Source organism: Scyliorhinus torazame, chromosome 9 (genome assembly GCF_047496885.1).
Source record: "Scyliorhinus torazame isolate Kashiwa2021f chromosome 9, sScyTor2.1, whole genome shotgun sequence".
Taxonomy (NCBI): Eukaryota; Metazoa; Chordata; class Chondrichthyes; order Carcharhiniformes; family Scyliorhinidae; genus Scyliorhinus; species Scyliorhinus torazame.
In genome coordinates, this window is record NC_092715.1 from 174,121,644 (window position 1) to 174,143,667 (window position 22,024).

The 22,024-nt window shown below is 46.7% G+C and overlaps 1 protein-coding gene across 5 annotated transcripts in view; it reads right to left on the reverse strand.

Annotated features, from left to right (window-relative positions):
• Positions 1 to 22,024, reverse strand: part of auh (AU RNA binding protein/enoyl-CoA hydratase) — a 448,738-nt gene that overhangs the window by 311,899 nt on the left and 114,815 nt on the right. For all 5 annotated transcript variants that reach the window (XM_072516831.1, XM_072516830.1, XM_072516829.1 and 2 more), the window contains exon 3: positions 19,275 to 19,362. In XM_072516831.1, coding sequence (XP_072372932.1) covers positions 19,275 to 19,362 — 88 coding nt within the window. The remainder of the gene's footprint in view (positions 1 to 19,274; positions 19,363 to 22,024) is intronic.

The window sequence follows — 22,024 nt, forward strand, 5'->3', positions numbered from 1 at the left end:
CAGAGCCATGGGAGATTTTACAGCTAGGTTTACAAACAGCCCATAGTACAACCGTGTCTGGGGTCCCAACTGGTACATTGCCTCCCTGATGCTGGTAGAAAAACATCAAGGAACTGGTGGAAAATCTTCTCAATGGTATACTTCCACAAGCACCAATAGTGATCTAGTACTTTGTCATGGTGGGTATTCTTAAGCTATGCAGGGTATGTCAGCAGGTTACTAGACAATGCATAGAAGGTGGCTCAATGTATAGCAATCAGGTACAGGAACTGCTGTCAATTGTTCCCTCCCATAGGATACTCCGGCCACTTGCAACGTTCTACTGCTGCTTCAACTAATTTCAATTAAGTTTACTGTGGCGCTCAAAACTGAAACCTTTCTGATTTATATGGCTCAGTACCACCGTCAAGTTTACTGATTGAACCTCTGGGGCCTCAATGTTAATGTTTCTTTAAAAAATGTTTCACTAATCTGAATAAAACCCATTTTTGTACTTCAAGTTGATCAAACTGCACAGAACAATACAAGGTTTGTGCCATAATTGTTGTAATACTGTTTTCAGGAAAATGCTACTTAACTAGTGTTGTCACATTGTTATAAATATCAATTCATTGAATCAGGAAACAGCTTGGCTGTCACATTACTGCAGGTTTCCTAGGAAAGGTTTGATTACAATGAGTACACCATAAAAACAATTAACCAACACAATCAGCAGGATCACACGTGAAAGAAACATAATCAAATTATCCAAAAGATGAAGTTTTGTCCATCAGCAACAAACTGGACTGAGTTTTGATTTTCCTTTGCTACTTTCAAAGTGCATACAATTACCAAAATATTTCCAGATAAATCCTGCAATCTTTCCTTAAATATTGTTTTTGTTGAGACTCCTCCAAGCTGTCTTTCGATAACAAATGGTGGCACAGTGTCAAAATGTTTCAATCTTAACAGTTTGAATTGAAAAACCAAGTGTTGATTTTAAATCTAGAAACAAATTTCATTTATTAATAATGTCATGTCTTCTCTCTAGTCTAGTAAGTTAATGGGGCTCATGATATCACCTACAAAGAAGCTTACTCATGTTCATTTGGAAATGGTAATTTGATCATACTTATAATGCTCATGTTAACTTGCTGCACAGCAAAAGTACGAATAGAACTATACAAAAAAAATCAAGCGCCATAAACATATTAAGGTCAATATACTTGTCAAAGAAGAATACGATATAATCACTCTAGTGATTATATTCTTATGAATAAAAAACAAAAAGAGTGGGATGTACATCTTGTTCAAAGTAGTCTGATCATTTACAAAAGAAAGCTGGGCAGTTTATATCATTGCTCATTGCATAATCAAACAATACGTTATTTTGTAATAAGTGTTGCCAACAGAATATGGCAGGGCAAGTGAGATACAGAAAGAGCACATAAACACAAAACGTTTAACTTGAACTCCAGTGCTGCTGGTGACAGCAAGTCAGCTTTAGCATGACAGCAAAAACTTATAACATACAAAGCATAGACGTAAAAATTTAAAATAATTTAGTCAAATTATAGGTATTTTCTTTTAAAACTAACTACAATGTGCAAGATTGGATTGTTTACTCAATAGACAGTAGCTGCAGCGTCAAAAAACAAGTGGTTAGGACACAAGATGACATAAAAAGCAGTTTTTCCTAATTCCTTCGAGGCCAGCATTTGTGACCGATCGCTAATTTCACTTGAGAAGATGGTGGTGAGCCTCCTTTTGAACTGCTACAGTCCTCTGGTGCAGGTACACCCGCAGTGCAGCTAGGATTCCCGGTGTCTTAGAGGACTACCCTAGGGATACCCGCTGAGGTCTTGGCTGATCATGCTGGTGTGGAGGCTTGAGACCGAGGCGTAGACCCAAAACAATAAGGTCCACGGCGCCACCCATGCTGTCGTTGAGCGGTGCATCGGGTTGCTCAAGATGCGGTTCCGATGCTTTGACCACTTTGGCAGTGCCCCCAGAGGGGCATCAGATCTGAGAGAACCTAGTCCAGAGGCTCAGCATCTGCCTGGTATACAGCTGTGTCCTGGAATCAAAAAGACCTCCGACTACTGTCTCTCTTGGATGTTCCTGCCTCCACTTGATGTGCATCAGCAACTGTGTGGTGCTCACTAGATTGTGCCCCAGACGCCTGTCCACTAATGTCGCCCTAAGAGGTAGATGCAGGGTGACAGCTGTGATGCCTCACCGGTGGTCTCCTCTGAGCTCGCCTCTGAGGTGTTCACTTGGGTGGAGGGAGAAGTACGACTCCGGATGGCCCAACTCATCGGATGGTGATCCTGCAAGCAAATGGACTTGTGGTCAGTCAGAGGAAAGGATCACTTTGTCTGACATGAATAACTTACGTGAGACAGGTTATCTGGGTGAAGGGACAGTGAATCCTCACCTCTCTGGCGCAGGCTGACCTCGTTGTCAGTGACTGCTCTCTCCTGGGACAACCCCGCGATTTCCAGGTTCTGCTCCTCATAGGGAGTGAAGGCTCGAATCTCTGCGATTTCTCACCCATCTTGGCCCTTTCCCGATTATTATGGGCTATCTTCTCCTGTGGGGACAAAGAGAAGGCATTGTGAGCGCATGCTTGATGGGTCAGGGGGTGTCTAAAGCAGTGGTATATGGGGGCACCGCACCCAGGCATGAAGGGGTTGTGCTTATGGATGCCAGGTAGTTCAGAGGAACAAGCAGGAATATCAGATGTGGCGAGGGTGCTAGGTACCAGCCAGTCGATTGGTGATGGTGGTGGGGGCAGGGGGGGGGGGGGGGGGGGGGGTGAGCAGGTGGAACTGATGTCAGGAGAGGTGGTAACTTACCCTTGCAGCTTGTTGGAGGATGTTGGTCTTCTTCAGACACTCAATGGCAGCCCTCCTGGTCATGCTTCCCGCACTGACAGCCGCTGCCACTGCTTCCCAGGTGGCATTGTTGACCCTCTGCTGGCCCGCTATGCCCCTCAGGGAAGAGGATGCTCCACCTCTCATCTTAAGGATCTCATCTCGTGAGATCCGCATCCCAAAGCACTTAACAACAGCTCCCCCTTGTTAGCTGCGAGCTGCTAAGGTGCGAGTTGGGCAAATCAGACAGAGAAGGAGCAGGAATGTCGAGAATCTAGTGGGGGTTCATTTTTGCCACTAAGTGCCGTTGAACTCAGGCCGCGATCGCACCAACGCGGCCATTGCAAAACTCCCCACCAAACGCGCCCAAAACCAGACTTTAACTCGAGTCCACTGAATCGCGTCCATAGTATTTCAGTCCAGGGAGCATTACAGGACAGAAGGTCATGACTAAAGATCATCGACCTAAAATGTTAACTCTCCCTCTCCACAGATGCTGACTACCCTGCTGAGTGTTTCTACCATTTTTTGTTTTCATAACAGATTTCCAATATTTTGCTTTATCATTACAAGACAGTTTTATATTAATTTTCTCCCAACATTTACTGTCAGCATTTAGTCACCCTATGAAATGTTGGTGGAACTTGAACCAGGTGGGAATTCTATCATAATGGCCCAACCACTAAACACAGATGCGTGTCCAAGTCAGGATGCATGACTTAGAGAAGAACTCAAATGTAATGTTCCTCTCACAACATTGAAGAGAGGAGTGGAGTGCTGGACAGATGACAGTAAGAGAAACAGGAAAGGAAAAGTATAGAAAGAGAGAGAGAGAAAAGGATGGGAATAAGGGAGGGATAAGATGAAATGGGAAGAGTGAGGGAGACAGGACAATGAGGATAGCAAAGGAAGAAGAGGGTGGAAATGCTGAGCGGAAAGATGTTAGATTATGCTCCCATGACTATCTCTGGTAGATCATGCCATGTCTTAACAAGCATCCATATTAAAAATACAAAACCAAGAGTAAGGTCAATTTTATTTTTGTTGTCACGCCGCTTACTGAATAGAAGTTAATTGGCAAAGTCATAACTTGAAACTGGTACTTTATTTTTCATTAATGGTGACACAAAACAAGTTATATCCCGGGAGAAAGTTAAACTCACAGTTTGCAAAGTTGATGGAACTACATGATAACCAACCTGTGATGTTATTAAAATCACATTTCTGCTTTTGGACTACTTTAGTCTATTGAGGGACAACCTCATGCAAATTTTTGCAGAAAAAATAAACAGCTAGCACAGATGACTGCACAGAAAAACACATGCTTTCAAAGAAACAGTCAAGGAAGACAGAGTTTTAATCCTCGGTGGAAACAGTGATTGATATGCGAGAGAAAAAAATCTGCCATTTATTTTATGGGAGGAGAGTTGCTCACCAATTAGTTTTGAACTTGTTTCATCGAACATTAAAGTCACAGGAATAAAATTAAACAGTGAATAAAATAAAACATTGAAAAATATTGAAAGGAGCCGGGCAAAAGGGCCATCCTTTGGGGGAGAAAAAGGATAGTGGCCAGAGAGGTTGGATGAGTGTAGAGAAAGGATAGATAAGGGGATGGTTTATAAAAAAGAGCAGCATGATCTTGGCTTTTTGTGCATATAGGGGGCGGGATTCTCCCATCCTGCGGCAGAGTGTTCACGCTGTCGTAAACGCCGCCGCGTTTTACGACGGCATGAACGGGCTGCTCCCACGTCTAATTCTGGTCCCTCCAGGGGGCCAGCATGGCGCTGGAGCGGTTCGCGCCGCTCCAGCTGCAGATCCCGGCGCGAACTGTGCGCCACGGGATCCACACATGCGCAGTTGCGCCGGCGCCAACGAGGACCTGCGCAATGGTGTCGGCACCAACATTCGCATGCGCAGTGGCCTCCTTCAACGTGCCAGCCCCGACGCAACATGGCGCAGGGCTACAGGAGCCGGCGAGTTGGAAAAGAGGCCCCCAGCCACACAGGTCGGCCCGCCGATTGGTGGGCTCCGATCACGGGCCAGGCCCCATCGGAGGGAACCCCCCCGGGGTCGGGTCGGAGTCCCCCCCCACCCCTCTCCCCCTCCACCCCCCCTCCCCCTCCAACCCCCCCCCCCCCCCCCCCCCCCCCCCCCCCCCGCACTGGCCACCCCCCTGCATGCAGAGTTCCCACCGGCTGCGACCAGGTCTGGATGGCGTCGGCGGGACTCTGCCTTTTTAGAGCGGCCGCTCGGCCCATCCGGGCCAGAGAATCGGCGGCCCGGCTGCGTAGAGCGGCCCGCGACCGGCGCCGCGCCAAATGCGCCGGTGCCAATGGCGCCGATTCTCTGCTCCGCGGAAAATCCCATGCCAGCATCGGGGCAGCGTGGCGTGGTTGCGGGGATTCTCCGGCCAGCCACGGGGCTGGGAAAATCGGGCCGGGGGTCTTTTTTCTGCATGAGGGTACAATTTTTTTTAATGGTGTCTGAATATTTATTCTTAATATGAAGGCGGGTATATTAACCAAAAACTAGTTTTGAAATGGTGTTACACAGAGGAAAAGTAAACGTAATTAGCCTTTCTGCTGCTCCTATAAAAAGGATGAAATCTCTACCAAATTATAAGTTCTGAAAACAGGGGTTTTTAAGGAATGGCACTTGAGCCCCTCACCTTTTGCCCAGTCCTCCTCAGAAATCTGGAGCACATCTGTTCTTTTGGGGAGGGGGGGGGGGGTGGTCACGGCATGTAATCGGGATGGGAGGAGTGTGCAACAGAGATGTCAGAGGCATAGTCAGGTGGTCAAGGGGTAATTGGGTCAGAGGTAGTTGAAGGATCAGGAAGGTAGTCAGGGGTCGGGGTCACCACCAACGCACAGTGGCAACAGTGTGTACAATCCACAAGATGCACTGCAGCAACTCACAAAGGCTTCGTTAACAGCACCTTCCAACAGAAGACCTCTGCCATTAGAAAGACAAGGACAGCAGATGCACTGAAACGCCACCACTCGCAAGTTCCCTTCAAGCGACACAGCAAACTGACATGGAACTATATTGCCTTTCATTCACAGTCACTCAGTCAAAATCCTGGGACTCCATTCCCAACAGCCTTGAGGGTATACTTACACCAAATGAACCACAGTGGTTTAAAAAGATGACTCACCACCACGTTCTTGAGGGCAATCCCACAACCAACGGATCAGATCTAAGCTCTGCAGTCCTGCCATATCCAGTCGTGAAGGTGGTGGACAATTAAACAACTCACTGGAGGACGAGGCTCCACAAATATCCCCATCCTCAATGATGGAGGAGCCCAGCACATACATCAGTGCAACAATTTTCAGTCTGAAGTTCCGAGTGAATGAACCATCTTGGCCTCCTCTGAAGGTCCCCAGCATTACAGATGTCAATCTTCAGCCAATTCAATTCACTCCAAGTGACATCAAGAAACAGCTGAACGCACTGGATGCTGCAAGGGCTATGGGCGCTGACAAAATTCCGACAATAATGCTGAAGACTTGTACTTCAGAACTGGCTGCATTCCTCGCCAAGCTGTTCCAGTACAACTACAACACTGGCATCTACACGGAAATGCAGAACATTGGCCAGGTATGTCCCGTACCTAAGAAACAGGACAAATCAGTCTATTCTCAAACATCAGGAAAGTGATGAAAGGAGTCATCACCAGCACTATCAAATGGCACTAACTCAACAATAACCTGCTCATGGACACTTAGTTTGGATTCGGCCAGGGTCACTCAATTCCAGATCACATTGCAACCTTGTTTCAAATATGGTCAAAAGAGCTGAATGCCAGGGGTGAGGTGAGAGTCAGCGCACTTGACATAAAGGCACCATTTGGCTGAGTGTGGCATCAAGGGGCCCTAGCAAAACTGGTGTCAATAGGAACCAGGGGGACAACTCTCCACTGGTTGGAGTCATACCTGGCACAAAGGAAGATGGTTATGGTGATTGCAGGTCAATCATCTCAGCTCCAGGACATTACAGCAGCAGTTCCACAGGGTAGTGTCCTAGGCACAACCACGTTCAGCTGCTTGATCGATGACTTTCCTCCCATCATAAGGTCAGAGGTGGGGATGTTCGCTGATGACTGCACAACGTTCAGTCTCATTCGCCTCTCCTCAGATACTGAAGCAGCCCATGTCCAAATGCAGCAAGACCTGGGCAATATCCAGGCTTGGGTTAAGAAGTGGCATGTAACATTCATGCCACACCAGTGCCAGGTAATGATCATTACCAACAGGACAGTCAATGGCATTACCATCGCTGTATCCCCCACTATCAACAACCTGGGAGGTTACCACTGACCAGAAACTGAACTGGACTAGCCATATAAATACTGTGGCTACCAGGGCAGGCAAGGGGCTAGGAATCCTGCAGCGAGTAACTCACCTCCTGACTCCCAAAGCCTGTCCATAATTTACAAAGCACAAGTCAGGATGTGATGGTATACTCTCCACTGGCCTAGATGAGTGCAGTTCCAACAATACTCAAGAAGCTTGACACAATCCAGGACAAAGCAGTCTACTTGACTGCGATCACATCCACAAGAATTCAATCCCGCCACCATTGATGAACAGTGGCAGCCGTGTGTACCATCTACAAGATGCACAGCAGGAACTCATCAAAGTTCCTGAGGCAGCACTTTCCAAACACACGACCGCTACCATCTAGAAGGACAAGAGATTCAGATACCAGGGAACACCACCACCTGGAAATTCCCCTCCAAGTCGCTCAGCATCGTGACTTGGAAATATATCGTCTAGCTAGCGATGCCCACATTCCATAAAATACATTTTAAAAATAGAAAGTCAACTAAGATCAGGTGGCATAGAAACTCAATTACACTTTGGTGCATAAATGTATTAAGCTGATAAAAGTGGGCAAAGTGGAGGTGTTTCAGGAAGCAAATACATTCAAAGGGTGAGTCCCAACATCCTGAATTTAATTATTTTACCTTGTGCCCACAGCTCTTTGCAATAGAACACACCCTTCAAACTGAAAGTCCACCAGTTATTGGAAACGAGGAAGTACACAACTAAATTGTTCATGCAGTATTTTAAGCAGAAACCTGGCTTAATTCCCAGGCACTTAAGGAAAATCATGGTGCCAAAGTTGCAATGCTACTTAGATTCCCAATTATGTCAGTATCCTTGTTTCCAGCAAAAATGTCAAAAGGAAACAGTAACAATGTAGAAGTCTAACAATTTAAACAACAGCATTGTTAAAAATTATTAACATAGATGGTGACAGATCCAGTCTGCCCCAATAACGAAAAGCATTTATTTACATACTCACTACTGCACTTAATTGTTGCAATTGCCTTTTTAAAATTTGCTTTGCTTACTTCCAGCACAGTGATAATTTTTAAACAATAATAATAATCTTTATTGTCACAAGTAGGCTTACATTAACACTGCAATGAAGTTACTATGAAAAGCCCCTAGTCGCCACATTCGGTACACAGAGGGAGAATTCAGAATGTCCAAATTACTCAACAGCACGCCTTCCGGGATTTGTGGGAGGAACCCGGAACACCCGGAGAAAACCACACTGTGAACGACAGTTCTAAGATTGCAATTTACTACGATAAAAAAGGAACACGAATAATCTCTTGGAAGCTCTTTTTGAATTGAATCTGGGAAAATTGAATGCCTATGTAAAGGACAGCACAAAGTACACCTGTGACATGTTTTTTCAGCTGGGCTAAGATTAAAGGTGTATTTCCTTCTTTGGTTTTAGTAAAAGTTGCGTACAAATAGTGAATAGTGTTTGGCCTCATTTATTACAGTAAACATCTTAACATAGAAACATAGAAAATAGGAGCAGGGGAGGCCGTTCGGCCCTTCGAGCCTGCTCCGCCATTCATTATGATCATGGCTGATCATCCGACTCAATAGCCTAATCCCGCTTTCCCCCCATATCCTTTGATCCCCTTTGCCCCAAGTGCTATATCTAACTGCTTCTTGAAAGCATACAATGTATTGGCCTCACCTACTTTCTGGTAATGAATCCCACAGGCTCACCACTCTCTGGGTGAAGAAATTTCTCCTCATCTCTGTCCTAAATCGTTTTCCCCGTATCCTCAGATTGTGACCCTTGGTTCTGGGAACCACCAACATCGGGAACATCCTTCCTGCATCTACCCTGTCTAGTCCTGTTAGAATTTTATAGGTTTCTATGAGAACCCCCTCATGCTTCTGAACTCCAGCGAATATAATCCTGAGCTACTAAATCTCTGCTCATACGTCAGTCCTGCCATCCCAGGAATCAGTCAGGTAAACCTTCGCTTCAGTCCATCTAGAGCAAGAACGTCCTTTCTCAAATAAGGAGACCAAAACAGCACACAATATTCCAGGTATGGCCTCACAACGGCCCTGAATAATTGCAGCAAGACAAGCCTGCTCCTGTACTCGAATCCTCTCGCTATGAAGCCCAACAAACCGTTTGCCATCTTTACCGCCTGCTGCACCTGCATACCTACTTTCAGCGACTGGTGTACAAGGACACCCAGGTCTCGTTGCACATTCCCCTCCCTTTATTTATGGCCATTCAGATAATAGTCTGCCTTCCCATTTTTGCTACCCAAAGTGGATAACCTCACATTCATCCAAATTATACTGCATCCACCATTCATTTGCCCTCTCACTAAACCCTACGTTCCCCAACATTTTGGGTATCTTATTTGTGTCCTCATTTGTGAAGACAGAACTAAAGTATGTATTTAGTTGCTCAGCCATTTCTTTGCCCCCCATTATAAATTCCTCTGTTAAAAACATATGAGGGGCTGGATTCTCCGGCCGTGCCCACCAGCGACTGGAAATTCCCGCCCGAGGCGATCTTACGGCGGGAGCGGCTGAGGAATCCAACCCAAAATTTTGATGTGTCATTCTTTCAGTTATTAAATGGTAGCGTAAATTTATTTAAAAAGTCATCAGTCTTGACAGGGGTCGTAACAGTTCACTAAAGTGAGTGATGACAGTGCTGTGACTGGAAAAAGTGACCATTAAATGATGTGGTTGCCAGGTTATCACTTCTGACAACTGGCAAGCTGTCAAGTAAATAAACAGCAAGGGCAGCACAGTGGAGCAATGGTTAGCACTGCTGCCTCATGTGCCGAGGTCACAGGTTCAATCCCAGCTCTGTGTCACTGTCCGTGTGGAGTTTGCACATTCTCCCCGTGTTTGCGTGGGTTTCGCCCCCACAACCCAAAAGATGTGCAGGGTAGGTGGATTAGCCATGCTAAATTGCCCCTTAATTGGAAAAAAATCAATTGGGCACTCTAAATTTATTTTTAAAACGTAAACAAACAGCATTGTAAAAGTGGAAAGAATTTGAAATGCATTAGAATAGATCATCCATTGAATGAAGTGTTATTTGTATTGCGCAATATTGAGAGGTTAAACCAATGTAAGATCCAGAGCAAATTGTTCAAACTCTCCCCATGGATTTCCTTCATTTTTTTTCGAAGAGCTCAGTCATTTAGCTGTTTGAAAGCTTTAACAGATGTCTGAGCTTTCATTCATTCTTTGCAGCACAACTCAGTCATCTATTTGGCAGTTTGAAAGCTTTACAAAGTTTTTTGCTTCCTTCAAAGGCACTAATGGCTGCTGTGCTGCAGAATTTGTTTACACAGCTGTATTGAGGAATGTGTCAGGTGGCTTTGGGTAGCACGGTGGCACAGTAGTTAGTTAGCATTGCTGCTTCACGGTTCCAGGGACCCGGGTTCGATTCCATCCTTGGGTGACTGTGTGGAGTTTGCACTTTCTCCCCGTGTCTGCGTGGGTTTCCTCTGGATGCTCCGGTTTCCTCCCACAGTCCAAACATATGCAGGTTAGGTGGATTGGCCATGATAAAAAAAATTGCCCCTTAGTCTCCAAGGATGTGCAGGTTAGGTGGGGTTACAAGAATAGGACAGGGGAGTAGGTCTAGGTAGTGAGTTCTTTAAGAGGATCAGTGCAGACTCGCTGGGCTGAATAACGTTCTTCTGCACTGTGATTGATTTCTGAGCTTTTAAATAGAGTAATAGTTTTTTAAGTGCTTATTCAAATTATATTTGTCATTCCAGGAAGCGTAGAAAATGTGCAGGCCTGGGGTGAGAGTGAAACAACACGGCCCCAAAGCCCCTCTGCCTAGCTTACTCCTAGCAAATGTCCAATCACTGGAAAACAAGCCAGACAAACTTAATGCCAGACTCACTTTTGAAAGAGAACTAAGGGACTGCTGTGTGCTCTGTTTCACGGAGACATGGCTCACTCCTGCTTCACCGGACTCTGCCTTTCAACCAGAGGGCTTCTCAATCCACCGAAAGGACCGTACAGCAGCCTCAGGTAAGGCTAGGGGAGGTGGGGTCTGCCTCCTAATCAACACCTCCTGGTGCCTAGAGGTCGCAACACTGGCGGATTTCTGCTCCCCGGACCTAGGATATCTGACGCTAAAACGCCACCCCTACTACCTTCCGCGGGAGTTCAGCTCCGTTATCCTGACGGGAGTTTACATCCCACCCCATGCGGAGGTGAAAATCGCGCTGCACGAAATGTACACCACCACAAATAGCCTTGAAACAAAACATCCCGAGGCCTTGTTCATCGTGGCCGGGGACTTCAATCTGGCCAAGCTCAAGAGCGTACGACCAAGTTGCCACCAACACGTCACCTATTCCACCAGAAGCCCAAATATCCTGGACGACTGCTACACAGGTATCAAACATGCCTACCGCTCTATCGCCCGCCCACACTTTGGCAAATCTGACCACAAGGCTGTGCTCCTGCTCCCGGCTTATAAGCAAAAACTGAAGCGGGAGAATCCATCAAAGAAAGTTGTGTAATGTTGGTCTGAGGAATCGGATGATCTCCTACAGGACTGGTTAGAGTCAGTGGACTGGTCAGTATTTAAAGCTCTGCGACTAGCCTGAACGAGTACGCCACTACAGTAACTGACTTCATTAGTAAGTGTGTAGAAGACTGTGTGCCAAAGAAGCAAATCCGCGCGTTTCCCAACCGGAAACCCTGGATGAACAGGGATATCCATTGCTTTCTGAAGTCTAGATCTGAGGCGTTTAAGTCAGGTGACCCTGACCTATACAAGAAAGCCAGATATTACCTAAGGAAATCCATCAAAGATGCCACAAGACAGTACCGGAACAAGCTCGAGTCCCAGGCTAGCCACAGGGATCCCCACCGACTATGGCAAGGTCTGCAAATCATAAAGGGCTGCACGATGAAGGCATAAAATCGCAAGCTCCAACGCACCCCTCCCTGATGAGCTCAACGCATTCTATGCCTGCTTTGAGCAAGAGGTCAGCGGGAGCGCGCCCTCCACCCTGGAAGCCTCAGATGAACTTGTATCCAAGGTCACCATTTCAGATGTCAGAGCAGCCTTCTCGAAGGTCAACCCACGGAAAGCCACTGGCCCGGATGGGGTACCCGGACAAGCACTCAGGTCTTGCGCGGATCAGCTGGCGGGGGTATTCGCAGACATCTTCAACCTCTCTTTACAACAATCTGAGGTCCCTAACTGCTTCAAGAAGACGACCACCATCCCTGTACCAAAGAAAAGCCAAGCAGCGGGCCTTAATGAGTATCGTCCAGTGGCTCTGACATCCATCATTATGAAGTGCTTCAAAAGGTTAGTCATGACACAAATCAACTCCAGCCTCCCGGATTGCCTTGATCCACTACAGTTCGCCTCCCGCTGCAACAGGTCCACAGCAGACAGCATCTCCATGGTCCTGCACTCAACACTGGAACACTTAGATAACAAAGACACCTATGTCAGACTCCTATTTATTGACTACTGCTCAGCCTTCAACACTATTACTCCGACGAAACTCATCTCCAAACTCCGTGGCCTGGGCCTTGGCTCCTCCCTCTGTGACTGGATCCTGAACTTCCTAACCGACAGACCACAATCAGTAAGAATAGGCAACAAGACTCCCTCCACGATCATCCTCAATGTCGGTGCCCCACAAGGCTGTGTCCTCAGCCCCCTACTATACTCCTTATATACCTATGACTGTGTGGCTAAATTCCCCTCCAACTCGATTCTCAAATTTGCTGATGACACCACCGTAGTGGGTCGGATCTCAAACAATGACGAGACAGAGTACAGGAATCAGATAGAGAATCTGGTGAACTGGTGCGACAACAATAATCTCTCCCTCAATATCAACAAAACAAAGGAGATTGTCATCGACTTCAGGAAGCGTCGAGGAGAACATGCCCCTGTCTACATCAACGGGAACGAAGTAGAAAGGGCCGAGAGCTTCAAGTTGTTTGGTGTCCAAATTACCAACAACCAGTCCTGGTCTCCCCATGCCGACAATATAGTTAAGAAAGCCCACCAACGACTCTACTTTCTCAGAAGACTAAGGAAATTTGGCATATCAGCTACGACTCTCACCAACTTTTACAGATGCACCATAGAAAGCATTCTTTCTGGTTGTATCACAGCTTGGGTATGGATTCTGCTCTGCCCAAGACCGCAAGAAACTACAAAAGGTTGTGAAAGTAGCCCAGTCCATCACGCAAACCAGCCTCCCATCCATTGACTCTATCTATAATTCCCGCTGCCTCGGAAAGGCCACCAGTATAATTAAGGACCCCACGCACCCTGGACATACTCTCTTCCACCTTCTTCCATCAGCAAAAAGATACAAAAGTTTGAGGTCACGTACCAACCGACTCAGGAACAGCTTCTTCCCAGCTGCCATCAGACTTTTGAATGGACCTACCTCGTATTAAGTTGATCTTTTCCCGACATCCCAGTTATGACTCTAACATTACATTCTGTAGTCTCTCCTTCCTTCCCTATGTACGGTATGCATTGTCTGTATAGCATGCAAGAAACAACACTTTTCACTGTATACTAATACATGTGACAATAATAAATCAAATCAAATTGTATGTATTTTGGCATATTTATGAGTTTTTCAATGACTTACAAATGTGATTATAGGACTTGAGGATTCGGTTTATAAAATGGATACTGGGTCAGTAGGTTGTTAAAACTCTGGTAGCCTGGGCAGCACGGTGGTGCAGTGGTTAGCATTGCTGCCTCACGGCACCAAAATCCCAGTTTCGATCCCGGCTCTGGGTCACTGTTCGTGTGGAGTTTGCATATTCTCCCTGTGTTTGCGTGGGTTTCGCCCCAACAATCTAAAAATGTGCAGGGTAGGTGGATTGGCCATGCTAAATTGCCCCTTAATTGGATAAAATTAATTGGGTACTCTAAAAAATTTTTTAAAACTCTGGCAGCCAAATGACTAGTAAGGAGACCAGAGGTCCATATCTAATCGATTTTCGATTTATTCGCAAAGTTAAACATTACAATTTTTTAAAAATTCATCCATGTCGCTGGTGTCGCTGGGTGGGCCAGCAGTTATTGCGCATCCCTGAGGGCAACAATTAAGAGTGAACTGCATTGCTGTGGGTCTGGAGTCACATGTAGGCCAGGCCAGACAAGGACGACAGATTTCCTTCCCGAAGCCCAGATGGGCTTTAACGACAATCGACCATGGTCTCATGGTCACCTTTACATTTTTAATTCCAGATTTATATTGAATTCAAATTTCACCATCTGCCATGACAAGGTTCAAACCCAGGTCCCCAGAGCATGACTCTAGGTCTCTTGATTACTCACCCAGGACAATACCACTACGCCATTGCCTCCTAACTCTAAATCCCACCACTGCACATGTAATTATCCAAGCGCCCTACCGGTACCCACTTAAACGTAATTTATATAATTAATTTGAGCTGGTTGAATGGGAGTGGGGCGCTGAGGGACAATATTCCCTCTAAGCTGCACACCTGTGCGGCTGCACAAGGGTCTACCAAGTGTCACACCTGTAATTATTAGCCACGTACATCTTCAATGGTGTAAGCTGCTGAAATAATAAAGGCACTCATAACAGTGAGCTCGAATCTGGTAAGGGGAGATGTGGAGACGCTGAACATGAAATCCCAGCAGCAAGATTGTGAGCATTTGGTGAGATGGGGAGAGAGGGGGGGGAGAGGGAGAGAGAGAGAGAGAGAGAGAGAGAGATCTGGAAAAAATGCAGCTGTGACTAGAGGAACAGCAAGTTTAAGAAACAGAAAATCTATAATTGGAGGAGCAAAATGTACATGAGATAAGGAACATATGATTGGAGTAGCAGTGAGCTTGAGAAGAGAGAAGGGTGCTGCGGTTGGAGGGAGAAAACGTTCCAGGAGTGAATAGTGCGCAGCAAGAAGCCCAGGAGTTAAGGAGCTGGTAAAGGCATTGGAGCCTCGGCAGAGACTGAGCACTTCAGACGGTGAGAGCACTCAATTCATCTGTAAAGGTTTGTAGCAGGAGGGGAGAGGCTCAGGTATATTTCCCAGAGGCAGGTCAGCATGTGAGAGGTGGGAAGGGACTGTGACAGATAAAAGTGGAGCATCTGGTTGCTACCCCGGGGTTAAGGGCAGCACGGTAGCCTTGTGGATAGCACAATTGCTTCACAGCTCCAGGGTCCCAGGTTCGATTCCGGCTTGGGTCACTGTCTGTGCGGAGTCTGCACATCCTCCCCGTGTGTGCGTGGGTTTCCTCCGGGTGCTCCGGTTTCCTCCCACAGTCCAAAGATGCGCAGGTTAGGTGGATTGGCCATGATAAATTGCCCTTAGTGTCCAAAAATTGCCCTTAGTGTTGGGTGGAGTTACTGGGTTATGGGGATAGGGTGGAGGTGTTGACCTTGGGTAGGGTGCTCTTTCCAGGAGCCGATGCAGACTCGATGGGCCGAATGGCCTCCTTCTGCACTGTAAATTCTATGAAGTACTATTTGTGCTTAAACAAAGGAGATTACAATGGGATGAGAGAAGAACTAGCTAAGGTAGACTGGGAGCAAAGACTTTATGGTGAAACAGTTGAGGAAGGATGGTAGAAAGAGGGAAAATCGACCGTGGATATCTAAGGAAATAAGGGAGAGTATCAAATTGAAGGAAAATTTAAATGATAAAATAATAAAACATGCTGCTGTGCAGAGAGACCTGGGTGTGCTAGCGCACGAGTCGCAAAACATTGGTTTACAGGTGCAACAGGTGATTAAGGAGGCAAATGGAATTTTGTCCTTCATTGCTAGAGGGATGGAGTTTAAGACTAGGGAGGTTATGCTGCAATTGTATAAGGTGTTAGTGAGGCCACACCTGGAGTATTGTGTTCAGTTTTGGTCTCCTTACTTGAGAAAGGACGTACTGGCACTGGAGGGTGTGCAGAGGAGATCCACTAGGTTAATCCCAGAGCTGAAGGGGTTGGATTACGAGGAGAAGTTGAGTAGACTGGGACTGTACTCGTTGGAATTTAGAAGGGTGAGGGGGGATCTTATAGAAACATATAAAATTATGAAGGGAATAGATAGGATAGATGCGGGCAGGTTGTTTCCACTGGCGGGTGAAAGCAGAACTAGGGGGCATAGCCTCATAATAAGGGGAAGTAGATTTAGGACTGAGTTTAGGAGGAACTTCTTCACCCAAAGGGTTGTGAATCTATGGAATTCCTTGCCCAGTGAAGCAATAGAGGCTCCTTCATTAAATGTTTTTTGAAGAATAAAGGGATTAAGGGTTATGGTGTTCGGGCCGGAAAGTGGAGCTGAGTCCACAAAAGATCAGCTATGATCTCATTAAATGGTGGAGCAGGCTCGAGGGGCCAGATGGCCTACTCCTGCTTCTAGTTCTTATGTTCTTAAAGCAAGGTAGCTTCCCAATGAGCAGCTCTTAATGGCCCAGGAGTCGAAAGGCCTAAAAAGGCATAAGAAATAGGAGCACAATTAGGCCATTCGGCCCATCTGGTCTGCTCCACCATTCAATCATGGCTGATATGTTCCTCATCCCCATTCTCCTGCCTTCTTCCCATAACCCCTGATCCCCCTATTAGTCAAGAACCTATCTATCTATGTCTTAAAGACACTCAGTGATTTGTCCTCCACAGCCTTCTGCGGCAGAAGAGTTCCACGGATTCACCACCCTCTTGCTGAACAAATACCTCCTTATCTCACTTTTCAAGGATTGTCCCTTCAGTTTGAGGCTGTGCCCTCGGGTTCTATTTTTTCCTACTCGTGGAAATATCCTCTCCATGTCCACTCTATTAGGCCTCTCAGTATCCTGTTCAATAAGATCCCTCATCATCCTTATCAACTCCAACGAGTACAGACCCAGAGTCCTCAACCACTCCTCATACGAGATGGCGGGCAAACCAGCTCCCAGGATCGACCCGGTTCGCAACGCCTCACGAGATCCAACGCGATCTTGTAAGACGTTGTGAAGTAAATTCCACCTTTTGTGGGCAGGATCACTTTTTGGCAAATCTGCATATTGGAGCGAGACAGCTAGTCTTACTCTAATGTGCAGATTCCCGAGGTACCTGAGGCTTTGGGATTCACCCCCTTCGGAGACCTCAGGCAAGTGCCATTCAGCCCTGGTCTCCACAAATGGGAACCAGACGGAACGGCACCTCATGGGGGTCTCCCAGGGGATCCGATGCCCTCTGCTGCATGCCCTTTGGGCAACGTGGTGACATGATCACTGGGTGACTATGTTCTATGATGCTGCTGGTGCCACCTGAGCACCCTGGCAGTGCCACCTGGGTGCCAGCCTGGCTGTGCCAAGCTGGCATATTTTGCACACGGGTGATCAGGTCAGGTGTGGCCTGCTTGGATGGTGGGGACAGGACCGGGGACCCTCCCATAGTACGTTCGGGCTTTGAGGGTCCCTTCAGGGGCCTCAGAGATCGGGACGCCATTTTCAAATGGGGTCCTGATCTCTCGCTATACTGTGGAATTCTGGTGAGCGGAGCTCCTCAGTGTACAAAGTGGGGCTATGTGCGGCTTCGGCTGAGGCCCCTTATCATGTTGTATAGCCATGTGTTTCTCGGCTCTGGGAGCACCGGGAAACATGCAGCTGAACACTATGGGATTCTGTTCCCAATTAGTTGAATCACGGCACTAGTTCTTGTGGTGATATGCCTATGGGTTATGTCATAGGGTGACCTCCAACCAGCAGGTGGCAGTAGACACACCATGCGGTCTCTAGATCAAAGTCATGTGACCTGTGACTGGACTATAAAGGGAGACACACCCAACCATCTTGAGAAGAAGATTGAGAGGGTAGTAAGACGTACATGTGAATGGTCAGTGTGAGGGGCAAGTTCCAGAGGAGTAGTTAGTAGGCTCCATGATAACGTGCTCTGTATCAGATTGCTATCTTACCACATGAGACTCAATAAAAGATTCTCAGAGGAGTTTTAGCCCACCCAGTACAAAGAAAGATTACAAGGGGGCAGCACGGTGGCACAGTGGTTAGCACTGCTGCCTCACAGCACCGAGGTCCCAGGTTCGATCCCGGCCCTGGGTCACTGTCCGTGTGGAGTTTGCACATTTTCCCCGTTTTTGCATGGGTTTCGCCCCCACAACCCAAAGATGTGCAGGGTAAGTGGATCGGCCATGCTAAATCAGCCCTTAATTGGAAAAGATTAATTGGGTACACTAAAAAAAAATTTTTAAGATTACAGGGAACATTGGGGACGGGGTTGGGGGCAAGTGAGGGGGAGTGGAGGGGTGAACGTGAGGGGCACATTACACAGATCTTAGTACTATGCCAGTGTCTCTAGGAATGGAGATATGCCTTTTGCCTCATGCTTTGTCATCAACCCACTTCCATCTCAGATGAACCCCCAGGCCTCCAGGAGATAAAAATCCCACCTGCCAGCACCAGTGGAATGGAGGCAGGATTGCAGCACTGGGTCCCAATGTTTACCTCTCTGGCCCTGCTCCTTGTCCAGCATGCTTAAAACAACTTCATGCATCATGTTTTACCAAATTACTATCTGTGTATATCCTGAAATCTTGTTTAGAATTTTACTTGTGTTTTGATTTTGATCCCATTGATGAAATTTACAACAATCAGATGGAACAAGGCTTTGGCTTTGATTGAAAGTTTTGACAGTTGGTAATACCTCATTGATAATGAAGTCATTTAATTATTAGTTTTGCTGCATACTTTTCAGTAAATCTAAGCGACTCTTCTGCGCTGTAAATTCTATGATTCTATGATTCTCCACATCATAATCGCAAGAACAAGTGCACCAATAGCTAAATTGATTTTGAATGTGTTATGACAAACACTCGTGCTTTTAAAATTATACTTTCAAGATTAAATTAAGTATTCCAAGGTAGAAAAATTACATTAATGCTGTCTTACTTGTGCATTGTATACAAAACTGATGGCACTTTTGAATAATAACGAATACAACTGCTTGGCTATTTCAGCAAGACAATTCGTTTTTCATGTCAAAAAGACTAAATCTGACTTAGTTTTTGATTAGAACAAAGATTAGCTCTAATCTGGAAACATTTTGTTCAAACATATATGTCAGTCAATGTTGATCACAAACCTGCACAAAATATTCCTGGTACCTCACTGCGCAGTATAACTGTTCGGACATTTTTATCACATTTAATTTCTTCTATAGCTTCCGTCATCTAAACAAAAGTAAATATTAAAATAAAAGTTGAAACATTTCTTGCAACAATATCAAATCAATAGAATTTATAACATCGAAATGAGCTGTTCAGCCCAACTTGTCTGTTCAGGCACTTATTACTACACACAAATATCCTCGCACTTTGTTGGCATATCTTCTGGAAGCGATTTTCCCACCGCGTTGCGCCCGGCGTGATCTCGTTGTGCCGGAAGCATTGTAGGATAGGCCCAAATAGGACTTCATGCCAGGCCCCAAACCGCACGCGAGTCACCCGATTGGCAGTTCCTGGCACGATCTGGATCACACCCTCACTGGGCATGATCCAGAAGATCATATTTAAATGAGTTAATATGTGTGGCCTGTTTGAGGCCACATTCTCTCGGCACCCGGGAATCATCGGTTACACAGGCGAAGCCTTAACTGGGCAGTGATTAATACTGGTCTCCACAAGCTGAGAGGGTCTCGGAGGCCATTGGAGCCCTCTGGGGGATCGGGGACAAGACAGGGCAATACAAGGCAGGGTGCCAAGCTGGAAGTGCCGGGGCACTGTCCTGGTGCCAGGATGGCAGTGCCAGGTTGACACTGCCAAGGATCAGGGCCTGGGAGGGCCCAGCCCATGAAAGGGGCTATGAAGGGAGAGTATGAAGGGTGGGGGGTGAATGGGGGAATGAAGGAGCATCTTAAAGGAAGGTCCTGAAAGTGGGGGAGAGGCTGAAAGGGGTGGTGTCCTTGGCATGGGGGGGGGGGGGGTTGTTATAATGCCCATGTCTGTTGGGAGTGGCATTTTCCATGAGTGGGAGATGTGGGGACTTTCAAGCTCACTTTTCAACCTTTCAAAATGGTGCCCCAATTTCTGAGGAGCCAGTCTCGCCGGTGTGTTCAGCTTCCCACTGCCGAAAACAATTCCAAGTGTGGTCTAGACCGGTGAGAAACGCCCCATGCCCAAAAAAGACTAAGTGTGGTTGAACACCAGTCTGGATTTCACTCAAAAAGCCGGCGGGAAACATCCCACCAAACCTGCCCAAAATGACACTTTGTCATTTTTGGGTGACTGTTTCTTACACCCTCATTTACTTATCTTACTTCCCCTTAAAATTATTGGTTACTTCCGGTGGCGGCCATGGAGGAGTAGGTCGCACATTCGATAGCTCCTGCCTGTAATGGACTTTCGGACCTTTGTCCCTGATTTTTCTTGGATTTTGGGGGGATAAATTGGCGAACTGTGCAACAGTAAGGAGGATTCCCTCCCTGGTGTATGGAGAATTGGACCAGAAGTGTGAAACGACTCAGTCCTGGTAGCGAGAAGCAAGCGGAGCTGGTACCGCGGGACAGCATGGCGGAGGGCAAGGGCAGAGGAGAGACGGCACAGTGGTCAACGGAGCAGCTGGTGAAGATTTTTGAGGATTGCTTCGCCAAGCTGAAAAAGGATACACTGGACCCGATCAAGGCTTCGATTGATCGCGTAGTCTTGAATCAGGAGACCCAGGGGAAAGCGATACGGGAGATCGAACAAAAGCTATCCGACCAGGAGGACTATATAACCGTGCTGGAGAACCAGGTTGAGGTGCTGGATGATCGCCAGAAGAGGATGCAGGAGAAGCTGGGGGACCTGGAGAATAGGTCCAGGAGGCAGAACGTCAGAATCGTTGGCCTCCCTGAAGGCAGTGAAGGATCGGATGCGAGGGCAAATGTGACGGACAAGTTGATGGGAGCTGGGGCGTTCCCTCGGCCTCTGGAGGTGGATAGAGCGCATAGAGCCCTCGCGAGGAAGCCCAGGGCAAATGACCCGCCAAGGGCCATGGTGGTACGTTTTCACCGGTTTACAGATAAGGAGCACACCTGCGGTGGGCCAAGAAAGAACGGAGCAGCAAATGGGAGAACTGTGAGTTGCCTATTTATCAGGACCTGGAGCAGAGCTGGCCAAGAGACGGGCTGGGTTCAATCGGGCAAAGGCGATCCTCTTCAAGGGGGTGAAGTTCGGGATGCTGTACCCAGCGCGGCTGTGGGTTACGCACGAGGAGCGAGACTTTTATTTTGAGACGCCGGACGATGTATGGGCATTCATTAAAGAAAAGAAGCTGGAGGCGATTTAAAGGACACTTAAGTTGCGGAGAAGTTTTGTAGCGGTGGCTCGTGTTAAGTAATGGGTTAAGAGACATTGCAATTAGTTGTCTCATTTATGTTAAGTATCCATTAATTGACACTGATATGGAAAGGGGCTTCAGGTGGCCTCTGTCAGGTGATGTATAGTGAGAGATTTGTGCAAAGGCTGTTGGAAGGAAATAAATGTGTGTTTGTGAAAAAGGAACAGAACTTTAGACTCTTCATATCACAGCAACTAAAACGTCTATCAATTGGTAGCAGAGGATGGTTGTTGTGTAAATGTGAAGGGTTGAAAGATACAACTTTTCCAGATCAAACCAAGGAGTGAGTGAGATATGAAAAAAAAAAAGGGATATATGGCTGAACCAAGGATAAATATGGCTGGATATGACTATCCTCCCTTATTTTCTGAAAGGGAATCGTACGACCAATGGAGAAGTGCAGTAGTTATGTGGACTAAGGTAACTGCTTTGGGAAAGAGAAAACAAGGTATGGCTTTGGCTCTTTCTTTACCATATGGCAGTAAAATCCGAAACAAAGTGCTTTCTGAGCTGGAA